Source organism: Vombatus ursinus, unplaced genomic scaffold (assembly GCF_900497805.2).
Source record: "Vombatus ursinus unplaced genomic scaffold, bare-nosed wombat genome assembly UNPS02014801.1, whole genome shotgun sequence".
NCBI classification, from domain to species: domain Eukaryota; kingdom Metazoa; phylum Chordata; class Mammalia; order Diprotodontia; family Vombatidae; genus Vombatus; species Vombatus ursinus.
In genome coordinates this window covers 27,957,945-27,979,831 of record NW_020954579.1, presented here as the reverse complement: position 1 = coordinate 27,979,831, position 21,887 = coordinate 27,957,945, and the positions used below count along the sequence as shown (strand labels likewise).

Genomic DNA, 21,887 nt, shown 5'->3' with positions numbered 1-21,887 from the left:
AATCCTAATTTCATAACACACCTCTTGGTGTACTACACCTAATCTGCACTGCTCTCTTCTCCCCAAGTTGAATTCTTGCCATTTAAGGCCCTTCTAGCATGCCACCACCCAAACACAAAGGGTTACATACACAGACAGAAGGTATGGGGCTCTTGAGGGGAGGGAATGGCTGTGGGTGTCTATATATCACAGAGAAAGATTTGGAAGGAACGATAATAAGTTCAGTTTGGACATGATGAGCTTAAGATGTCCACAGGATGATATAAGACTTACAGTTTGGGGGCAGCTAGGTGGCACAGTGGATAGAGCACCAGCCCTGAAGTCAGGAGGACCTAAATTCAAATCTGGCCTCAGACCAAACACTTTACATTTACTTAGCTATGTGACCCTGGGCAAGTCACTTAACCCCAATTGCCTTAAAAAAAAAAAAGAAGAAGACTGAAGGTTAGGAGAGAAGTCAGAGCAGGATAAACAGATATGAAAATCATCTGGCTAAAGATCATTTTGAATCCATGGGAGTTGGTGAAATCACCAAGTGAAACAGTATTGAGAGACAAGAGGAAAAGGGTTCAGGACAGAGCCTTGAGAGATACCCACAGCTGGACCTAAGATACAACAAAGTAGATTGAGAAAGAGAAACAGGAGAGAGCAATATCATGAAAAGCTAGAGAAGAAAACATCAAGGAAAAGAGGGTGACATACAGTGTCAAAGGTTACAGAGGGATCAAAAACTATGAAGTTATTTTACCTGTCACATTTATGGATAAGAGAAGAATTCATGACCAAACAAGAGATAGAGAGCATTACAAGAGATAAAACTGATCATTTTGATTACATGAAATTAAAAAGGTTTTGCACAAATAAAACTAATGCAGCCAAGATTAGAAGGAAATCAGAAAACTGGGGGAAAATTTTTATAGCAAGTTTCTCTGATAAAGACCTCATTTCTCAAATATATAGAAAACTGAGTTAAATTCATTCCTAATTGATAAACTGTCAAAGGATATGAACAGTTTTCAGACAAAGTAATCAAAGCTATCTACAGTCATATTAAAAAAAATGCTCTAAATCAGAATAGATTAGAGAAATGTAAATTAAAACTCTGAAGTACCCACTTTGCACTCGTCAGACTGGCTAATAATATGACAGAGGAAAATGACAAATGTTGGGGGTGGAGTGGAAAAGTGGAATACTAATGCACTGCTGGTGGAGTTATGGACTGATCCAACCCATTCTGGAGAGCAATTGGGGACTATGCTCAAAGGCCTATAAGTAAAACCATGCATACTCTTTGACCCAGAAATACCACTACTAATAGGTCTATGCCCAAAAGAGATCAAACAAAAAAGAGAAGTACCTATTTGTACAAAGATATTAATAGCAGTTTTTTTTATGGTGGCAAACAACTGTAAATTGAGGGGATATCCATCAATTAGGGAACAGCTGAACAAGTCATGCCATATGATTGTGATGGAATACTATTATGCTATAAGAAATGACAAGCAGGGCGGCAGAGCCAAGATGGCAGGGTAAAAGCAGTGACTTGCTGGAGCTCTCCCCCAAACCCCTCCAAATACCTGTAAAAAAATGACTCTAAAATTTTAGATCAGCAAAACTCACAAACAGAAAGAGTGAAACAATTTCCAGCCTAAGACAATCTGCATGGCTGATGGGAAAGATCTGTTGCCCTGGGCTGGGAGAGGAGCACAGTTCAGCGTGGGCTGTGCAGGCAAAGATGCACCACGGAAATCAGGAGCAGGACTCAGGAGAACAGGCAGCTATGGTAGTTTCCAGACTTTTCAACCCACAAATGCCAAAGACAACCTAGAAGGTCAGTGGGAACAGTCTGTTTGACCTCTGTGAGAGAGAAGCATGGTCCAGCCCTAGTCCTAGTGCAGCCCCGGGGCAGCAGCCACAGAGGCAGCAGCTGCTTCCAGAGCTCTCAAGCCACAGACAGTGGGGAGACTAAGCTGCTGATCAGAGGGGGATTGCAGAGATCTCTTTCCTGGCACTGAGACAGGATTCCCTTGCTTTGCCCGTGCTTGGATCTGGGTCGCAGTCCTTGGTGATAGTCCTGGGGCAAGAAGGAACGCTGGCATGGTGGAGTTTGTAGTGGCGGTGGAGAGGGAATCCTCCTCACAGTTCCAAGCCAGAAAAGAGTGCTTGTGGCTGGTCACTCACAGACCAGAGCACTGGTCAGGAAAGGAGTAAACACCTCACCTTTGATCACCGAAAATTTATAGGTCCCTACAAGTATCTCTGGAAACAGTTGCACAAAATCTCTGAAGCTTGGGACAGTACACCTTCCACAATGGAAGCAGAGCCCTACCTTAACAAAGAGTTTAAAAGTTAAGTAACTGGCTGGGAACATGAGCAAACAGAGGCAAAAAACTCAGACTACAGAATCTTACTTTTGACAAAGAAGATCAAAACATACAACCAGAGGACAACAAAGGCAAAGCTCTACATCCAAAGCCTCCAAGAAAAATATGACTTGTTCTCAGGCCATGGAAGAACTCAAAAAGAATTGTGAAAATCAAGTAAGAGAAGTAGAAGAAAAATTGGGAAGAGAAATGAAAGTGATTCAAGAAAATCAGAAAAAAACGAGTCAATAGCTTGCTAAAGGAGACCCCAGAAAACACTGAAGAAAATAACACCTTAAAAAAATAGACTAACTCAAATGGCAAAAGAGGTCCAAAAAGCCAAGGAGGAGAAGAATGCTTTAAAAAGCAGAATTGGCCAAATGGAAAAGGAAGTCCAAAAGGTCACTGAAGAAAATAATTCCTTAAAAATTAGAATAGAGCAAATGGAAGTTAATGACACTATGAGAAATCAAGAAATTATAGAACAAAACCAAAAGAATGGAAAAATAGAAGACAATGTGAAATATCTCATTGGAAAAACAACTGACCTGGAAAACAGATCCAGGAGAATTAATTTTAAAATTATTGGACTACCTGAAAACCATGATCAAAAAAAGAGCCTAGACATCATCTTTCAAGAAATTATCAGGGAAAACTGCCCTGATAATTCTAGAACCAGAGGGTAAAATAGAAATAAAAGAATCCACCAATCACCTCCTGAAAGAGATCCCAAAAGGAAAACTCCTAGGAATATTACAACCAAATTCCAGAGTTCCCAGGTCAAGGAGAAAATATTGCAAGCAGTCAGAAAAAAACATTTCAAGTATTGTAGAAACACAATCAGGATGACACAAGATTTAACAGCTTCTACATTAAGTTACCCAAGGGCTTGGAATATAATATTCCAGGGATCAAAGGAGATAGGATTACAACCAAGAATCACCTACCCAGCAAAATTGAGTGTAAGCCTTCAGGGGAAAAAATAGAAATTCAGTGAAATACAGGACTTTCAAGAATTCTTGATGAAAAGACCAGAGCGGAATACAAAATTTGACTTTCAAACACAAGACTCAAGAGAAGCATGAAAAGATAAACAGGAAAGAGAAATCATAATCGTCTCGAAGAACCAAAAGTCCAGAATATCAAGGGAACTAATGAAAAGAAATGCAAGGTAAGGTGGCCTAGCTACACCAGATCTTAAATTGTATTATAAAGCGCAATCATCAAAACTACTTGGTACTGGCTAAGAAATAGAGTGGTGGATCAGTGGAATAGGTTAGGTATGCAAGACACAACAGTCAATGACTATACTAATCTACTATTTGGCAAATCTAGAGACTCCAGCTTCTGGGATAAGAAATCACTACTTAGCAAAAACTGCTGGGAAAACTGGAAAAATGTATGACACAAACTGGGCACAGACCAACATCTTAAACCCTATACCAAAATAAAGTCAAAATGGGTACATGATTTAGATATAAAGACTGATACTATAAGTAAACTAGAAGAGCAAGGAATAGTTTACCTTTCAGATCTATGGAAAAGGGAAGAATTTATGACCAAACAAGAGACAGAGAACATTACGAAATGCAAAATAGACAATTTTGATCACATTAAATTGAAAAGTTTTTGCCCAAACAAAGCCAATGCATCCAAGATTAGAAGGGAAGCAGAAAGAATTTTTACAACCAATGTCTCTGATAAAGGCTTCATTTCTAAAATAGGTAGAGAAATGAGTCAAATTTATAAGAATATAAGTCATTCCCCAATTGATAAGTGGTCAAAAGATATGAACAGACCGTTTTCAGAGGAAGAAATTAAAGCCATTCTATAGTTATATGAAAAAATGTTCTACACTATTGATTAGAGAAATGCAAATCAAAACAACTCTGAGGTACCACATCACACCTATCAGATTGGCTAGCTAACATGACAAAACAGGACAAGGAAAATGTTGGAGAAGATGTGGGAAAATTGGCACACAAATACATTGTTGGTGGTGTTGTGAAATGATCTGACCATTTTGTAGAGTAATTTGGAACTATGCCCAAAAGGCTATAAAAATGTGCATACCATTTGACCCACAATGCCACTTCTAGGTCTGTATCCCAAAAAGAACATAAAAACAGTAAAAGGACCCACACAGACAAAAATATTTATAACAGCTCTTTTTGTGGTAGCAAAGAATTGGAAAATGAGGGGATGCCCAACAATTGAGGAATGGCTGAACAAGTTGTGGTATATGAATGTAATAGAATACTATTGTACTATAAGAAATGATGAGCAGACAGACTTCAAAAAAAAAACGTGGAAAGACTTACACAAACTGATGCAATGTGAAATGAGCAGAACCAAGAGAACGTTGTACAGAGTAACAGCCACAGTGTGCGATGATTAACTTTGACGGACTTGGCTCTTCACAGCAATGCAGGAATCTAAGACAACTCCAAAAGACTCATGATGGAAATTGCTATCCACATCCCAGAGAAAGAAATATGGAGTCTGAATGCAGATGGAAGCATACTATTTGCTCTCTTTTTCCTTTGTAGTTTTGTTTTATTGCTTCATTCTCGTGGTTCCTCCCATTAGTTCTAATTATTCTTTATATCATGACTAATGGGAAAATATGCTTAACATGAATGTATATGTAGAGCCTATATCAGATTGTATGCAGACTTGGGTGGGAGGGAGTGAAAAAGAGGGAGGGAGAGAAAATTTAAAATTCAAAATCTTATGGAAGTGAATGTTCAAAACTAAAAATAAATTAATTACAAAAAAAAGAAAAAAAAGAAAGTGAGAGGAAAAGAAACAGATACATCAAATGTAAACAGCCTTCTCAAATAGTTTAGCTACAAAAGGGGAGAGAGAAAATAGGATAACTACTGAGAATGTACAGATCAAGGATTTTTTGAAGATCAGAGAGACATGGGTGTGTTTGTATGCAGTAGGGAAGCAATAAGCACACAGGGAGAGATTGAAGATTGGTGGGAGAATGGAGGGAGTGAATGTTAGAGGGGACAATGCTGAAGAAGAGGAGATGGAATGAGATCACTTGTGCAAGGAGACAGATGAGACTTGGCAAAGAGAAGAGACCTCTTCATGTGAGACATGGATGAAGAGGGACAAAGTGGCAAAAGGGATCTGAATGATGTGAGATCAGAAGGAAAGAATAAGAAGTAAGTCTAAGAGAATGGCCTCAATTTTTTCAGTGAATATGAAGCAAAGTTCTCAGATGAGAGTGAGGGCAAGTGGAGCCTTGGGAGGTTTGAGAAGGGATGAAAAAGTTTGGAAAAGCCACTGTGGTGAATGGAACTATAAATCAATTACGAAAGTGTAAAAAGAATTGCCTTGCCATGGTGAGGGCCCAGTTAAGATTTTATTACATAAATCTATAATGGATCTATCAATACCATTTCACAACTTTCTCCAGCTTCATTCAGCAGTTGATGAGTAGGACTGAAGACATCAGATAGTGGAAGTGATCCAAGGAAGGGGCTTAGAAGAACAAACTTGGCAGTAAGATAGAGGGGCAAGGGCCTTAAGAGAAGAAGAGAGTATAAAGTTGAACTGGTTCACCAAGGGGTCAAGGTGGGGAAAGGAGGAGAGTACAATCAGTAGAGAGGCAATGGACTAGTGTGGATATGGAATAGTTAATGACTTTACTAACCACCTTGATTTGCTTGAGCTCCCTTATTCTCCAAGAGGCCAAACTAACCTGGGAATCAGAATCAGTCAAACAGGAGGCAGACTAAGCTTTCCTTGCTCTTGATATACCAGAGATCCTTTGCAGTGTTTGCCTGATCCCAGAACTCCTTCTGCTGTGCCAGCAACCAGAGAATTGACTTAAACTAGTTCACACCAGCTCTAACGGACAAAACTAGCACAAGCATCCTAGTTCCCAGACCTTGGGGACTTTTCAGCCTGACCCTCTTCCTTGTTCTGTGTACCCTGGGGTGCCTCATGACTTTTGTGAAACAATCCCTTTGCCAGGGAAAAAAAAAACCAAACCAGTATCTGACTGGGCCATGACATGGCCATTCCCACCCAGGTTTGTGGTTTCTTTTTGTCTTCATCATCTGTGCAGCCTAACCCCAAAAGGAGCTCAGTTCCATGCTGCCAGCTTGAGAGAAATAAAACACACATACAACCTAATTCTGTTCATCTTCCATAGACTGAACTCTGGGGTTGACACTAGGAAAGAAATGAGGGTGGCACCAACATCAGAAGTCACAGTGAGGATAAAGAAAAGAGTCTGGAGTTACTAGGTGGAAGTAAAGGTAGAATGAGACTATGATCAGGGAAAGGAATTTCAGAGTTCACGAACAGAAAAGAGGAAGACTTGAAGGTGATGGCAAGACCAATATTATGACAATCTTCTGTGTGTAGCTGAGTGTAAGTGAAGGAGTAGGACATGGGAAATGAGAAAGTTTAGTGATTAGGGTGTTTGAGGGATTATTAAATGCATTTTGAGGATTCCTATATGAGGGCAAGAGTTGGAGAACAGAGAAAGATTGAGCAACAAATTTGAATTCATTGAGAAAGGAAGGAGAGTGTCCCAGAGACTGAAAGACAACAGACACCAAAATCTTGATTCAATAATAAATATGGACTGAATCAACTTCAAAGGAAAGATTATAGTAAAGAGAGATCATGGAAGTGGCAATGAAAACAAGGAATATTCTAACTCCCCAATCGATCCCCTGAGTAGTATAGAAGGAGTTAAATAAGAAAAACAGAAGTACAGGGAAGTGAATTGGTTCTGTTATGAGGCTCTGAAGAGGGGAATACAATAATGTAGTTTGCCTTCTCAAAAGAATCAATCTGGAAGGGGACGTCCCTCAGGATTTCTGGCCAGTACAGAAACAATTGCTATTTACACTCATTTTAAGCCATCAAAACCTGAACAATGAATATATCTTTCCGAGGCCATCTTTTGCCTCAATTCTTACCTAGCCTTTAAAAAAGGCTGAATGCGTGCTGCCTAGGAGAAACTGAGAACTGGGAAAGACCTCAGTTTAAAAAGGCCAAGGTCTCCTTGGCCATAGGCCAAGGCCATAGCCAGTCATCCAGACCTACGTCTTGCCACTAGACTCTCAATCACTCTGGGGAAGAGAAACGAGGCTGATGACTTTGCACAGCCCTGCCTCGCTTAAATCCAATTCACTAACAAGGCAAGACATCCACCCTCTGGATGTCATTGGTCCTCTTTGAAAATGAAGGACAGGACGAACAACAACAATAACCATGTAGAAAGGAGGAAGAAGGGAATGGAACCTGCTATTTCTTATAAATGGAGTACATGAGAAGAGTACACAAGAAGAGAGGAAGGAGGAGAATGCAATCAGATAATCTAGACATCACTTATCTGAAACAGGCAAAAGAAGGCTGAACATACACCACACACACACACACACACACACACACACACACACACACACACTCACACACACAGAGTTTGGGGTAGAAATACACAAAATTTAATAAGGAACCAAGTGGGGGTAGGAGTGTTAAGAGGGAGACTGAGTACTGAAGACTGAATAGATGCCAACACTGTAAACAAACTTCCTAATGCTGAAGGTGGAATAAAAGGGATAAAAAGAAAAGCAAAGAACTTAAACCATAAGAGATGCCTCAGATTGCCTCTTAGAGAATTTCAGAATGGCTGAATAAAATGTATTATATAAGTGTAATGGGTTATTATTGCATTATAAGAAATTCATTATAAGAAATGACAGACAATTTCAGAGAATCCTAGATTGTAAGAACAGGGAGTGATTAAAGCAGAATCACAAGGATAATGTAAAGAAATGTAAAGAAACAGTTTTGAAAGGTTTAAGAATTCTGATCAATACAAGAGCTAACCATGTCTCCAGAGGACCTCTCCTGACTGAAAGAGGACATAAAGTGAAGAAAAAGACACATATTTTGGATATAGTATTAATTTTGGATATTGTATTAATTCATTTTGCTTGGCTCTACTTGTTCTCTCAGTTACTAATCGAAGAAAGGAGAATTGAGGGGATGAGGAAGATCAGCAATAATGTTGTCAAAATAAAGAGGGTGAATGAAACATTTTTTAAAATGCACAGGAAAGGAAATTCTGAAGGAAGCACAGATAAGCAGGACAATTTTGAAAGTAACACGTAGAACTACATACTTCTTAAAAAAGCAACAGCATGAAATGGAGATTTGTTGGTTTCATACACAATCATCTTTTGTGTGTTTGGTTTAAACTCAAGTTTTTTTAAGTTATAATTAAACAACAAAAAAAGGAAATTAAGGCACTTGCTCAGGGTTACATAAAAGAGCTGGGAATTAAGCCCCAGGCTCTTGATTACAACTACAATGCTCTCCTCTCCGGCATACTGAATTGCATGATTAATAAAAATTTATATATTTTTTTAAACAGAAGAAAGCCAAGGCCAGATCCCTAAGGCATTTCGACAGACCACCAATATCAATTAGTGAAAGGCTACTTTTTGAATCTGGACCACTCAAGTAGTTCTGAATTCTCCAAACTATAGTTTTCTACAGATAACATGAAAAACTCTGTCAAATGTTTTGTTGAAATGTGGGAATACTAAAGTCTCTCTGTTCTATTAGCCTCATCTGCCTTGTCAAAAAAAAAAAAAAAAAAAGGAAATTAAGTTAGTCTGGTATGTCCTGTTCGTGATGAAGCCAAGCTGGCTTTTAGTGATAATCATTTTCCTAAGTGCTCATAAATAATCCTTTTAATAATGTATTCTAGAATTTTGCCAAAAAATCAAAAACAAGTCCAGAAGAATGCCTTTGCAAACTCTACCATCTTCCCCTTTGAAAATCAAGACAATTGTCCTTTTCTGGTCCTACAACACCTCTCCCTATTTCAAAGATAACCAACAATGGCTCAGAAATCATGCCTTTTTCAGAGGACTCAGGTCCATATACAGTTATCCCTTGCACATCGCGATATTCCCCATCCTGGTTTAGATATATCGCCAGTTGGCATAAGAAATTAAATGGGAATTTGGAGGGGAGTTTTGCAGAAGCCACAGATGACATGCAAAGGCCAGCAGATGACACAGAAAAAGTTTAAATATCAACACATTTTATCTTTTAATACCATAATAATTCAGACTTCTTCTCTAGTACAAAGAGAGGGCCAAAAATTTTTACACAGATTTTCCAGATCGCAGGGGTGACAAACCCCTAACCCCCAAGATGTAGAAGAGATAACATTCAGCACAGTATGCACCTAATAAATATTTGTGGACTTTACTCCAAATCCAGCACAATTTCCACTGCATTATACAGGCTAGTTCTACTTCTTCATCTGTCATCCCATAATTATCATTATGTCATCCACTATGAGTAGCAGTCCTATCCTTCAATCTTCTCCTTGTCTTCAACATACCTTTTTTTTTTTAAATTTCCTTTTATTGCCCTTTGAGTACAGAGAATTTGGTTGTATCACATTCAGAAAACATCCAATGTTTTCAAATTATTCACTACTTCAAAAGCCCACTACTCTAATAGTGATAAGAATCAAAATTCCAAGTAACGCAAAAGACAATAGAAAAACATACAGCACCCCTAAATAGGCTGCAGAATATTACTGACAATAACTTTCATATGAGAAATGACATAAAAGACAGTATGATCCAAAAAAGAGGTTCACTCATGTATAAAAAATGAAAGGTAGATGGCCCAAATATCACACTGCTACCCTTGAAATATTATTGGAACCAGGGTTCCTTTACTCTTCAGTATACTGCTTAGTTACAAAGGAGTTGGTCAAGAATTGTGCAGGATAAAAAGGAGGGGTTGTACTCTATATCAGAGAAGGGAGTACCATGAACATAAAATCAAACATTCAAAACACCCCTAGGGCCCAGCAAACAATTTTGAACATAGAAGGCAGATTCTAAATAAATGTTTATTGTTCAAAGCATAGCTCATTGTCTTAAGGAGCCTATAATCTAACAGCAAAGTAAGATATATTCATTCCGTCTAAGATTCTGTCTCTGAGAAGCGTCAAGAAACATAATGTTGTTACATAACCTTGCGGGCATTACTGTCTAAACTTCTGATTTCACTGGTTTAGCTAACTACTAGTATAGAAACTTCTCTACCAAAGTGGACTGGCAACTTCACTTGGCTAATCTGAGCCTCAGAGTCACTTAATAGGCATACTGGATTACATGTATGATCTCTAAGGTTCCTTGAAGCTCTAAATATTATGATAAAGAAAAATGATAAAAGGTGCTGTGCTAGACTAAAAAGAAATCTCTAAGGATGCTGCACAAGCAGCATGACACACTGGAAAAAAGCAATGGTTCCAGAATCAGACAACCTAGATTCAAATCCACCTCTGAGATTTACTACCTATGTCATTTACCTTTCCTGGTTCTCAGTTTTCTCATTTATAAATGAGGAAAAGAGGGGACTCAATTGCTTCTGAGGTTCCTCCCAGGTATAAGACCTATGATCTCTATATATGAACATTCCAGCTCCAAAATTCTATAATTTCATTATATGATTCAATTAAATTAGGCATTTAAGTGCCAACTACATAAAATCATATAAATTTAATATTATATGAATACAATACATAGCACATGTAAACATAAGTTAATAAAACAAAAAGCTGAGGACAGCTGTCCAAAACACATTTCCCAACATCTATAATTAATGTTATAGTAGAGAAGATCTGGCCCAATTATATGCCAGTTACAAGTCTCATTTAAACATAATGAAAAGACTAATTTATTTACAGATATATACACACACAAGCATTAAAATGATGTACTGCTTGGGGCAAGTAGGTGGTGCAGTGGATAGAGCACTGGGCCTGGAGTCCGGAGGACCAGAGTTCAAATCTGGTCTCAGACACATAACACTTACTAGCTGTGTGACTCTGGGCAAGTCACTTAACCCCAATTGCCTCACCAAAAAAAAAAAAAAAGAATTAAAAAAAAACATATACTGCCGACCAAAGCATATGTTCTCAGAAATTTACTTGTTGACTATTATTCTTTTTGTCTATACATTGTTTCAATATAATTCACACTCTAGCTATATATTTACTGATCACCTTAACTAGTCTAGGGGAAAATAATTAGAAGGTATCTCCTCATTCTAAAGATGGGGAAATAAGCCAAAAGGGTTTAATGACTTACTCAATGTCACAAAACTAGTTAGTAGCATTCCAAGTGACTACTGGATCATTTTAACTTATTTTACATACACTCCTTGTAATTAAGGAATTTGTATTTAATCAATACCATATGAATCAAACTACCAAAGGATTGACAGAACTAGAAACATAATAAGAAAATGTATCTAAAAAAGCAAAACATCAACAGTATCAAGGGAAATAATGAAAAAAGTGGGAAGGAAGGAGTTCTAACAGTAACAGATTTCAAAGTACTAATTTTTACTACAAAGTATTATAGAACTGAAGAGGAGAGTTGTCTTGGGAAATTTTCATAGTTCTTTCAATGACTCCAAATTTCTCCCTGAAGCAATTATCTTGAAGCAGCATAGAGTGAAACAGGCCTCAAAGTCAAGAAAACCTGGGTCAAGTCCTGCCCCTATAAAACACTGGCTATGTGACCCTGGACAAGTCACTTAACCTCTAGGTGGTGTAGTCAACTCACTTAAGACTATAAATTACAGAGAAGGTCCTGACCTGCATTGATAGAATACCTCACCTGGGAATTGCCTATACCAATGAAATCACAGGTCCATCTCTATTCTTAAAATGATACAGAATCATAAAATACCAGTTTCTGAAGTACTCCAAGCTTCTGAATCATCCAAAGAGTAGTGCTTCCATTTCCTCTCCTCTCACTCAATTCTAAACGCTTTGTATTCTTGTTTCTGACCTCATCATTCAAATGAAATTGCTCTCTACAAAGAACTGACCTCTTAATTGTCAAATCTAATCACTTTTCTCAATCTCAATCCTTCTTGATCCCTGCTTCTCTGCAGCATCTGACACTGTTTAATCTCCTTCTCCTGACTATCTCTTCTCTCTTGGTTGCAATAATGCTCTCTCCTGGTTCTCTCCCTAATCTGTCTTACCACTTCTTCCCAATCTTGTTTGCTAGTTCTTCAGAACTGTCATATCCATTAACACAATTGGCATCCCCCAAGGCTCTGTCCTGGGCATATCATACTTTTTTGCACTACTATCTCACTTGATCTTATCGGCTCCAATGGGTTCAATTATTCCATTCAATCCTATGAGTTGAATTCATATTCGTCAATGTAGATGATTCCCAGATCTATACATCCTGCCCCAACCACACATCACCAACTGCTTTTTGGACACCTCAAATTATACATCTCATAGATATCTCAAATTCAACATGACAAAAGAAAATTCATTATTGGGGGCAGCTAGGTGGCATAGTAGATAAAGCTCCAGCCTTGGAGTCAGAAGGACCTGAGTTCAAACCCAGCCTCAGACACTTGATACTAGCTATGTGACCCTGGGTAAGTCACTTAACCTGGATTGCCTAAGCAAAAAAAAAAAGAAAAGAAAAGAAAAAAAGAAAATTCATTATCTTTCCCCTCAAAACTTCCCCCTTCCAAACTTCTTTATTGCTATCAAGAGCACCACAATCATCCTAGTCACCTGTGTTTGCAACCTCTGTGCCATGTTCTCCTCACTCCCACTCAACACACATCCAAACAGTTGCCCAATCTTTTTCTGCCATTCACTCATTCAGCCACTATCGTAGTTCAGTAACTCTTTCCTCGGACTGCTACAATAACATTTTAATTTGTCTCTCTGCCTCAGTTCTCTCCTAACTCCAACCTACCCTCCATTCAGTCATTCAATTAATTAGTGAACAAACAATTTATTAAGCCCACACTATGTGCCAGGCATGTGTTAAACTGATGGGGTACACAAAGACAAGCAAAAAACCAGTCCCTGATCTCAAGGGGCTCACAATCTAAAGGTAGAGAAAATATGCAAACAATGTACAAACAACATAAACACAAAATAAATTGGAGATAGTTAAAAAAGGGAAGGCATTAACATGAATAGGGATTCGGAAAGGTTTCCTGTAGAAGATGACATTTGAGCTGGAATTTGAAGCCAGGACAGCCAGAAGACAAAGCTGCCAAAGTTATTTTTCTAGAGTATAGACCTGACTGCTACACACACCTCTGTACCCTCCTTCTCCACCAAAAAAAACAAAAACAAAAAACTCCAGTACTTCCCCAACCACCTCAGGGATCAAATATAAAGTCCTCTTTGGGGCATTTAAAGCCCTTCATGAACTAGTCCCCTCCTAATTTTCCAATTTTTTTGTATTTTATTCCCCTCCATGCATTCTATGATGGAGCCATACTGGTCGCCTTGCTGTTTCTCTCACAGGATGCTTGTCCTGGTGGTGGTTCCACGTCTCATACAATGGATCACTCAAAACCTGAGAGTTAAATATATTTAATAAAACATATTCATATACTCCCAAAAGCAGTTAAAAGCAGTCTAGAAAAGTAAAAGCAATCAACAAGGAAATAAGAAGTTTCCTTGGGTCTCTGGAACTCTCTGACAAAGTCTTAAAAACCACTTTTATACTGTTCTTTCTCAAAGGGTCCACAGCTTGGTCCTAGATCAACCCACCTGGAGACAGGTAATTCAAACTGCCCTACAGCTTTTTCATTCACATTAGTTTCAGATGTTAGGGGACTACAGAAAGTTAACTCACCTCTTCTCAATTCCACCTGCATATCCTGACCCACAACAACATTCTATCTCTAGACTCCATGCCTTTGGACTAGCTGTACCCCATGCCTAAAATATGTTCCCTCCAACTCTTAATTGCCCAGGCTTCCTTCAAGACACAGCTCAACTTCCACCTTCTGAAGATACCTCTCTTTGTCCATCCCTACAGACTCTTTGGTGTCAGATTACCTTTGATTTACACACGAGCAAACACACACACAGAAGCGGGAGAGTAGGTTATGCCATATTTTAACCATTATCTCTTTTTAATCCTTAGGTAGTATCTAGGTGGCACAGTGAATTCAGTGGTGGGCCTGAAGTCAGGAAGACTCATCTTCCTGAGTTTATATCCGGCCTCAGACATTTACCAGCTGTGTGACCCTGGGCAAGTCACTTAACCCTGTATGTCTGGGTTTCCTCACCTGTAAAATGAGCTGGAGCAGGAAATGGCACGCCACTCCAGTATCTTTGCCAAGAAAACCCCAAACAGGGTCATGAAAAGTTGGACACGACTGACACAACTGAACAATAATAAGGTCTATTTGGTTCCCTCCTCTTCAGCATTAAGGAGTTTATTTTAAGTGAAAAATTCCATCAACAATCTATTCTGTGCTCCCAATTAGAAAAATTCTTAATATCCAGGCAGAGGCTATCTGCTTAACATTAATCCCTGGCTTCTTTTAGGTTGAGGCTAAAATTCAGTGTACTAGAAATATTTGGGTAACAAAATAGCAGATTATATTATAACGTCTGGATGGACAATCATTTAGGAGGAGACACTGGGGAAAAAGCTGACCCTGGCTTGGACCCCTCTAAGCCTGGGTCCTCCTCTCCTCTGCTCCTCACTATAATTCTTCTCACTATACCTCTTCTCAGACAGTTACTAAACTGTATGGCGGCTCTGAGCAAGTCACTTAACTTTTCTGCTTCAATTTCCTCAACTGTAAAATGGCGATAATAATAGCACCCACCTTACTGGGTTGTTTCAAGGATTAAATGAGACATTTGTGAAGGGAATAGCAAAGTGCTTGGAACATAGTAAGCACTTAATAAATACTTGTTCCTTTTCCCCTCAGCAAAGGTGTGTAAAGCAAAGGCCAAGCTTGCTCCAACCTCTTTATCCACTCTCCCTCTTAATTCTGAGATAGCTCCAGCCTTTTATACAAATTCTTAAGATGGGAACCAGTCTAACAATGGCTTTTATTGCAAGGAAGTATACAGGGCCTGTTCACACTTGTTCTGATTGTTTGATTCAATAAAAAAGTACCTAACTAACAAAGGTAATTTACTTTTAAGTGGGTGGTGGAATTAATGGAGCCCATACTTACACGTATAGTTATTTGCATGTTATTCCCGCCCCCCAATCAAAATACCAGCTCCTTGAGAGTAGGTACCTTTCCATGTATTCCCAGGCCTTAGCCTGCAATACATAAGTGTTCAAAAAATTCTTGACTGACTGACATGGTGTACTAAGCAGGCTGCAAGACATTATAAATGAGGAATAACTCAGGAGAAGTTGAGTAAAGGATGTTATCCAAGAAATGTAATGAATGGCAAAAAGAATGGATCAGTCAAACAGATAAAGCCAATGGACAGCCCATGTGTTTCACTGCTACCCCCCAATGCCAAGAGACCCTAAGGGGAAAACACCTCATTCCACACATACATACACTACTGTCTATGGTAAATTTATGGGAGAGCATAGATGAGTCACACTGGATGGACAGACAGAAACAGGTTATGATCTGAATCACTGCAAGGAATGCCTACATTGATGGAATCCATTAGAGTACCACAGCAGTAAGATGTTACAAGAAGGAGAGGGGAAAATCATGGAACAGAAATTCCAAAAGCATTTGAAATCACTATTTTGGAGAAGTACTTTATTAAATTTTTACATCTAAGAAACTGAAAGTGTTAGAAACCCCAATAAACTATTTGATATATTTATAAACATTGAGACTATACAAAATTCTTCATTTTACTAAAGTTCAAATATGAATACACATTATAATGCAAATATGAATACATATCATCCAACTTTTCTAAAACCTTGTCTACTAAACATTTATTTACTCCAGTAATAATCCTTTCTGAAATTTTTAAATAATTCAATTTCACCTAAATATCAATTTGATTAATATTGACAGCTTTGTTCAAGCTATAGCTACTTTCAAGGATAAAAAAGTATACTTAATGACCACCTACAATTGCTACAGGGTAGATAGGCTTTCTAGAACTCCCCCCGCAAAAAAAAACTAGATTTTTTTTTTACTACCACATATTCAGGACTAAATCAGTCCTGCTTTTTTGTACTAACAAGTGTTGCACTAAGAATATAGTTAGTGACTCGGGACTTAGGTAAATGCTTGAAAATCCAAGGTCTGAACATTGAGTTCTCATAGCATTTTCTAAAACCAAAAATATTCCAAGCTGAATTATTTCTTTTCTTCCTAACACTGTCCAAAGAATTGGCTATCACCTTTCATCAGAGGCAGTTGCATATCAAGGAGATCTGTGTATACATATATATACAATATATAATGTGGCTATATCCACATATATGTTCCTACAGTTCATAAAGCACTTTGAAATCAAAGATAGTCTAAAAACTAAAAATCCAATTACACATCTAAAGAATGGTTTATGATAAAACAAAGCAAAGAACAACAGTCTTAAATAATCTTACAGCCAGCATGTTCCATAAACCAAATACCAACTCTTAAAACGCCTACTAACGACATTTTTCCTCCCATCATGGGAACCAGATCTAAATAAATTATTAAACACAGTGTAAAGGCATGCCAAACATTTCTCAGAACTTTCTTAAGATCTTAACAAAAAATCAAACTTTTTTCCCCAAAAAAATGAGGCCTAGGTTAAATATTTTATTTGGCTTCTCAAAGATAGACTGAGAAGTTGGGCATTAGCTCCAGACCAACTGCTGGACTTAGATCAAACACTGCCCTGTCATTTATCCAGTCAGTCAAAACAATGTTTTCCATCTAACCCATTAGTGTTTATATCCTAAAAAGCTGCTAATTAAATCCAGTTCTAGAAATCTATTTGTTAAACACATACCATTTAATTTACAAATAATAAATGGAGAAGGGAGAATTTGTGCCAAGATAGAAAACTGTCACTCTATAAAGCCAGAGGAAAAAAAAATCGAGATTTTAAAAATTCATCAAATTTCAAAAGTAAACCACACTAATAATTTTCAATCATTCTGTCAATTCAGACTTCCTGAAGTTACCTTATAATCAATGGCAATGAAAATAACATGATATCTTGATACTTATCAAATCTGAAAATACGTGAATTCAATTATTACATTACATTTAGTGACTTTATGTTTAATGAAGTTTAGTTTGGTGCCCTAAACAAAGTCTTTCCTTAAGATTACAATCTTTCTAACAAATATACACCGCACAGTGCTTTATTAAATTTTACACATAGAAAGGAAAGCACCTTAAAACCACTGGTATTAAAAAAAAAAAAACAACCAAAATACCACTGTATACATTTTAAGAACCTAATGGCTTACAGGGAAAACTCAACTTCAACTTCATTTTATTTGCAGAAAATTATTGCAGAAAAAAGTTCATACTTTCATCTTCTCCATCTTCTCCATTTAGGCATGGATATAAGAAAGATAAATAGCAAAAATCCTACTTTTGATGCCTATTGCTCACCTGGAGTCATAGCCATATGCTTAAAGTCATTATAGACACAGAATTGAAAAGGTGAAGCCAGCACACATTCAGTCTAAAATAAATCTCCCATATTTATCAACCAAATATACATCAGAGTTTTTAATCTCAGAGGTTTTCATGGACTCTGAAAGTGATAGCAAATGCTTAATTACCAAATCCATATACCAACAAACTCAACAATTATAGTTTTTTCTTATATTAACCAACAAGCATTCATTAAGCGCCTATTTATTAGTGTTACACACTGTAATAACCTCTGAGAATGCAAATATAAAAGTGCTACCAACCCTGCTCTCAGGGAGTTTACAGTCTATGGATGAGTACAGGCTATACAAAATAAATACACAGTGACCAAAAAACATGGAAGACCTCCTGAAGGAAATGATACTTGAGCTGAATATCGAATGAAGGTAGAGCATCCAAGGGACAGAGGTTAGAAAGGAAAGCAATCCAGGAATGGTGGACAGGAGGGAGATATAATGTCCTGCACCAAGAACAGCAAATAGCCCACACTAGCTAAAGTGTAGAGTTCAGGAAAGGGAGTAATGTGTAACCAGCCTGGAAAGATAGGCTGGAGCCAGGGCTTTAAATGCCAAACAGGGTAGTCTGTATTTTATCCTAAAGGCAATGATGAGGAGCCACTAAAACTTTCTGAGCAAAGAAGTGAGGTCAGAGTTGACAGCTGTATGGAGGATCAATTGTAGAGAAAAGAGAATTGAGGACTAAAGACCAATTAGGAGCTACTGCAATGGTCCAGGCAAGAGTTAAGCCCCTGTACCAGAGTGGCTGTGGGATAAGAAGTGACAAGGGGATAGATGTGAGTAATATTGAGAAGGTGGAATCCACAAGAGTTGGCAACTGATTAAATATGGACACTTTCTCTGTAACAAGGGTCAAGAATCAAGAATGACACTAAGGTTAGGAACACCTTGGTGATGGGAAGAATGGTGATGCCCCCAACAGAAACAGAGGTAGATTTAGGTGGAAAGATAAGAGTTCTGTGAAGGAAAACAATTTTACTCACTTCAAATCATTATATAAACTTTTATCATTCATCAAACCTTATCTAAGACACCTCTTTTAATAAAACTGGGTTTTCTCAGTAGTTTTTCAGATAAACTTTAGCAACCTGGAATTTTTTCCAAGGACAGAGTAACTGACTCATTTAGACATATCTTCACAACAAAAATCAAAATTTGTTTACAGTATCATATCAGTATTCAATACACCTGAAAGCATAACTATGAAACAATATACTTTTTTAAGTTCAAGACTAGCAATTTTTTTGTTGTTTTTTTTTTCAGTTGGCAGACTTCAGCCAAATGGAAGGAGGAAAAGACTTTCCTGATTGATATTAGAGTTCATATAAGTAAAAAGAATTTTTCTTTTCATGTGAGTCCTGAATTTACAATGAAATACAAGTTCTTGATTTACTTAACACACACAAACACACACACCTTCTATGAGCTCACAAAAATAAGCATTCTAAAAGGCTAGGTTACAATTAACACCACCAAAACACAAAATGTGTAGAATAAGCCTCATTATCATTACTCTGATGCTAGGCAATAAAAAAGTGGAATCTTCAAGAAAAGGTAACCACTCTACACAAGTCCTCCACAGCCAATAAAGACTTGCAATGTATACAAACACAGCTTCCAGGTTACTCCCGACTTGCAGCAGGGAATCAAGAAAACGCCTTTAACCTGAATACTCATAGCAAAGCGAGGTGGAAACATCCCCAAAACTCTTGGCGCTCCCATGGGATGAAGCACATCCCCATGCAGGCTGGCAGAGCATGAGGTGAGCGGCACAGCAGCCTCTGGCTCCCCGGGACAGGAGCAGGGAGGGCTGGTGCTGAGAAGAGGCTGAAGAGTGCCCCGCTCTGGAGCTCCGAGGACTTTTCATACTCCAAGGTTCAAAACCTGACCTCCCCTCTACACACATACATGGATACATACACACACACTAGCATTCGCACATTCTCACACTCACAAACACAGGCGAGCACACAAACTCACTAAAACACTAACACACGCGCGTGCGCACACACACGCACATTCCCCCGCACTCGCACTCCCACTCCCCCAACAAAAGGCCAGGGGTGGCAGGGGGCCGCCGAGGGTTTCCAAAGCGGCGGCCCAGGACGCCGCTCTGGGTCAGCCTTGGCCCGAGGCCTTCCGACCCCGTCCCGACACCTCCTCCCGGGCCGGGCCTCAGCTCCCAGGACCACAGGGGGTGATCGCGGCCCCCTCGGCTGGGCCGGGCCTGCCCCGCCCCGCCTCGGGCTGGGCTGCCCCGGGGCTCCCCGCCGGCCCGCGGCCCTCCCCTCACCTGTCAGGCGCAGCTTGACGGGCCCGTTCCTCCGGCCCCCGGGGTTAGACATGGCCTCGGCCTCGGCCTCGGCCTCCGCGGCGGCGGCGGCTAGTCCAGGCCCTGGGCGCGGGGCGCCGGCCCGGGCGTCTCCCTGTATCCGAGTGCGGGGCAGGCGAGCCGGGGGCGGGCGGGCGGAGCGAAGGCGCGGCGGAGTCACCAGAGCGGCCGGGGCTGGGGCCGGGGCTGGGGCTGGGACTGAGGCCCGGGCCGGGGCTGGCGCTGGGGGCTGAGCAGCCGGAGCCGCGGCCGCGGCGGCCCCAGGGTCCCGGATGTGCCGAGAGTCCTCGCCATGAGCCGAGGAGAGAGCGGGACCCCGAGATCGCTCCCACCGCGCCCGCCCTCTCCTCCGGCTCCTCGGGCTCCGGCCAGACCCCCGCTGCCCCGCTCAGCTCGGCGGACAGGGGCCGGGCTGAGGCGACGCCGGGGCTGCACTCGAGGTTCCTCAGTCTTCCTTCCTCCACCCGCCCTCCCTTGGAAGGAACGCGTTCCAGCCGACGCTGCCACTCAGTCTGGGCGGGGGGGCCGAGCGTGTGGGGGGGGGGGGTGACAAAGAAGGTAGAAGATCTGGGGCGGGGCCTGTGACGTCACGGGGAGCGCGAGGGGACGGAAGAAGCCGAAGCCGAGAGGAAGCGAAGAGGCTCGGCCGCAGACGGTCTGGACCTATCCCCTGGCCTTGGCACTGCCCCGCCTCCTCACATGCCTTTCAGGATCCTCTGGAGGGAGAAGCATCCCCTGAGCCCGGAGGAGGCTGGTGACCAACCTGGCCTCCTCACCCTGAGCCGGGGAAGAGATTCCGTTCCATTCTTAAGGGGTGGGGTCAAGAATTGCCCCTCCACCCCCCGCCCCCCGAGCTGGGGCTTGACCGGACTCTCAACCGAATAACAACTTTGCTCCATGATAGAGCCCCTTCTAGCATTTAAAGCGCGAGCCTCACCACGACCAGAGAAAGGAAGAAATGATTCTTCCCGTTTTTCAGTCGAGGAAGCCTGGACACTGGGAAGTTAAATGCCTCCCACCCCCACCCCACCCCTTCTTTGCATTCTGCCTGGAGCAGCTGGGCTACCTTCTCTTAGGATGGTCCTGTTGCTATGACACTCCGCAGGCTTAGCGTCCCTCCCAACCCCTCCCTCCAGGACTGACAGCTGCAAAGCGTTCCTGAAGCTCTTGCTACCTTGTGTCTACACAGTCCCCAGTGCAGAGCTCTGGGGATACAAAGAAAAACGGAAAAACAAGTCCCTGCTCTGAAGAAGCTGACCTTGAGGGAGGGAAGCAATATGAACATGAAGAGGTCTATATATGCAAGATACGTTCAAGGGAGATAGAAGTGTAATCAGCTAGTGTCGCTGTAAAGAAGATGTAGCTGGGCAACACCCCCTTTCCCCCCTCCCCGAAAGAAAAAAGAAAAAAGAGAGGGGCTGTTTCTTCCCTGACCGAGCTTTTCTCCTCCCATTGTGTGGCCTTAGGGCGGGACCTTCCCTTCAGTCTCCTCTACTTCACACTTCCCCTCTTCCCAGCCAGAACTGGAGTTTTGCCTAGGACTCGTGAGTTCAAAGTCACATAGTCTGGGTTATAACAAAGAGTTCGCATCTATAGCCTAGGGGAAAGGGAAAGCCTGGGATGTGGATTCAATTCTGCTTTGGGGGAAGCTTATAAAATTAATGTTATTACTAAAATCATAAGACCTTGATACTCACAAATTTGGGGGTGCTA

At 40.4% G+C, this 21,887-nt stretch overlaps 1 protein-coding gene across 1 annotated transcript in view; it reads right to left on the bottom strand.

The window, feature by feature from the left end:
- Positions 1-20,211, bottom strand: part of SMURF2 (SMAD specific E3 ubiquitin protein ligase 2) — a 168,682-nt gene extending 148,471 nt beyond the window's left edge. Inside the window, exon 1 of the mRNA XM_027873107.1 lies at positions 20,136-20,211. Coding sequence (XP_027728908.1) covers positions 20,136-20,187 — 52 coding nt within the window. The 5' untranslated portion in view covers positions 20,188-20,211. The remainder of the gene's footprint in view (positions 1-20,135) is intronic.
- Positions 20,212-21,887: the final 1,676 nt, after the last annotated feature.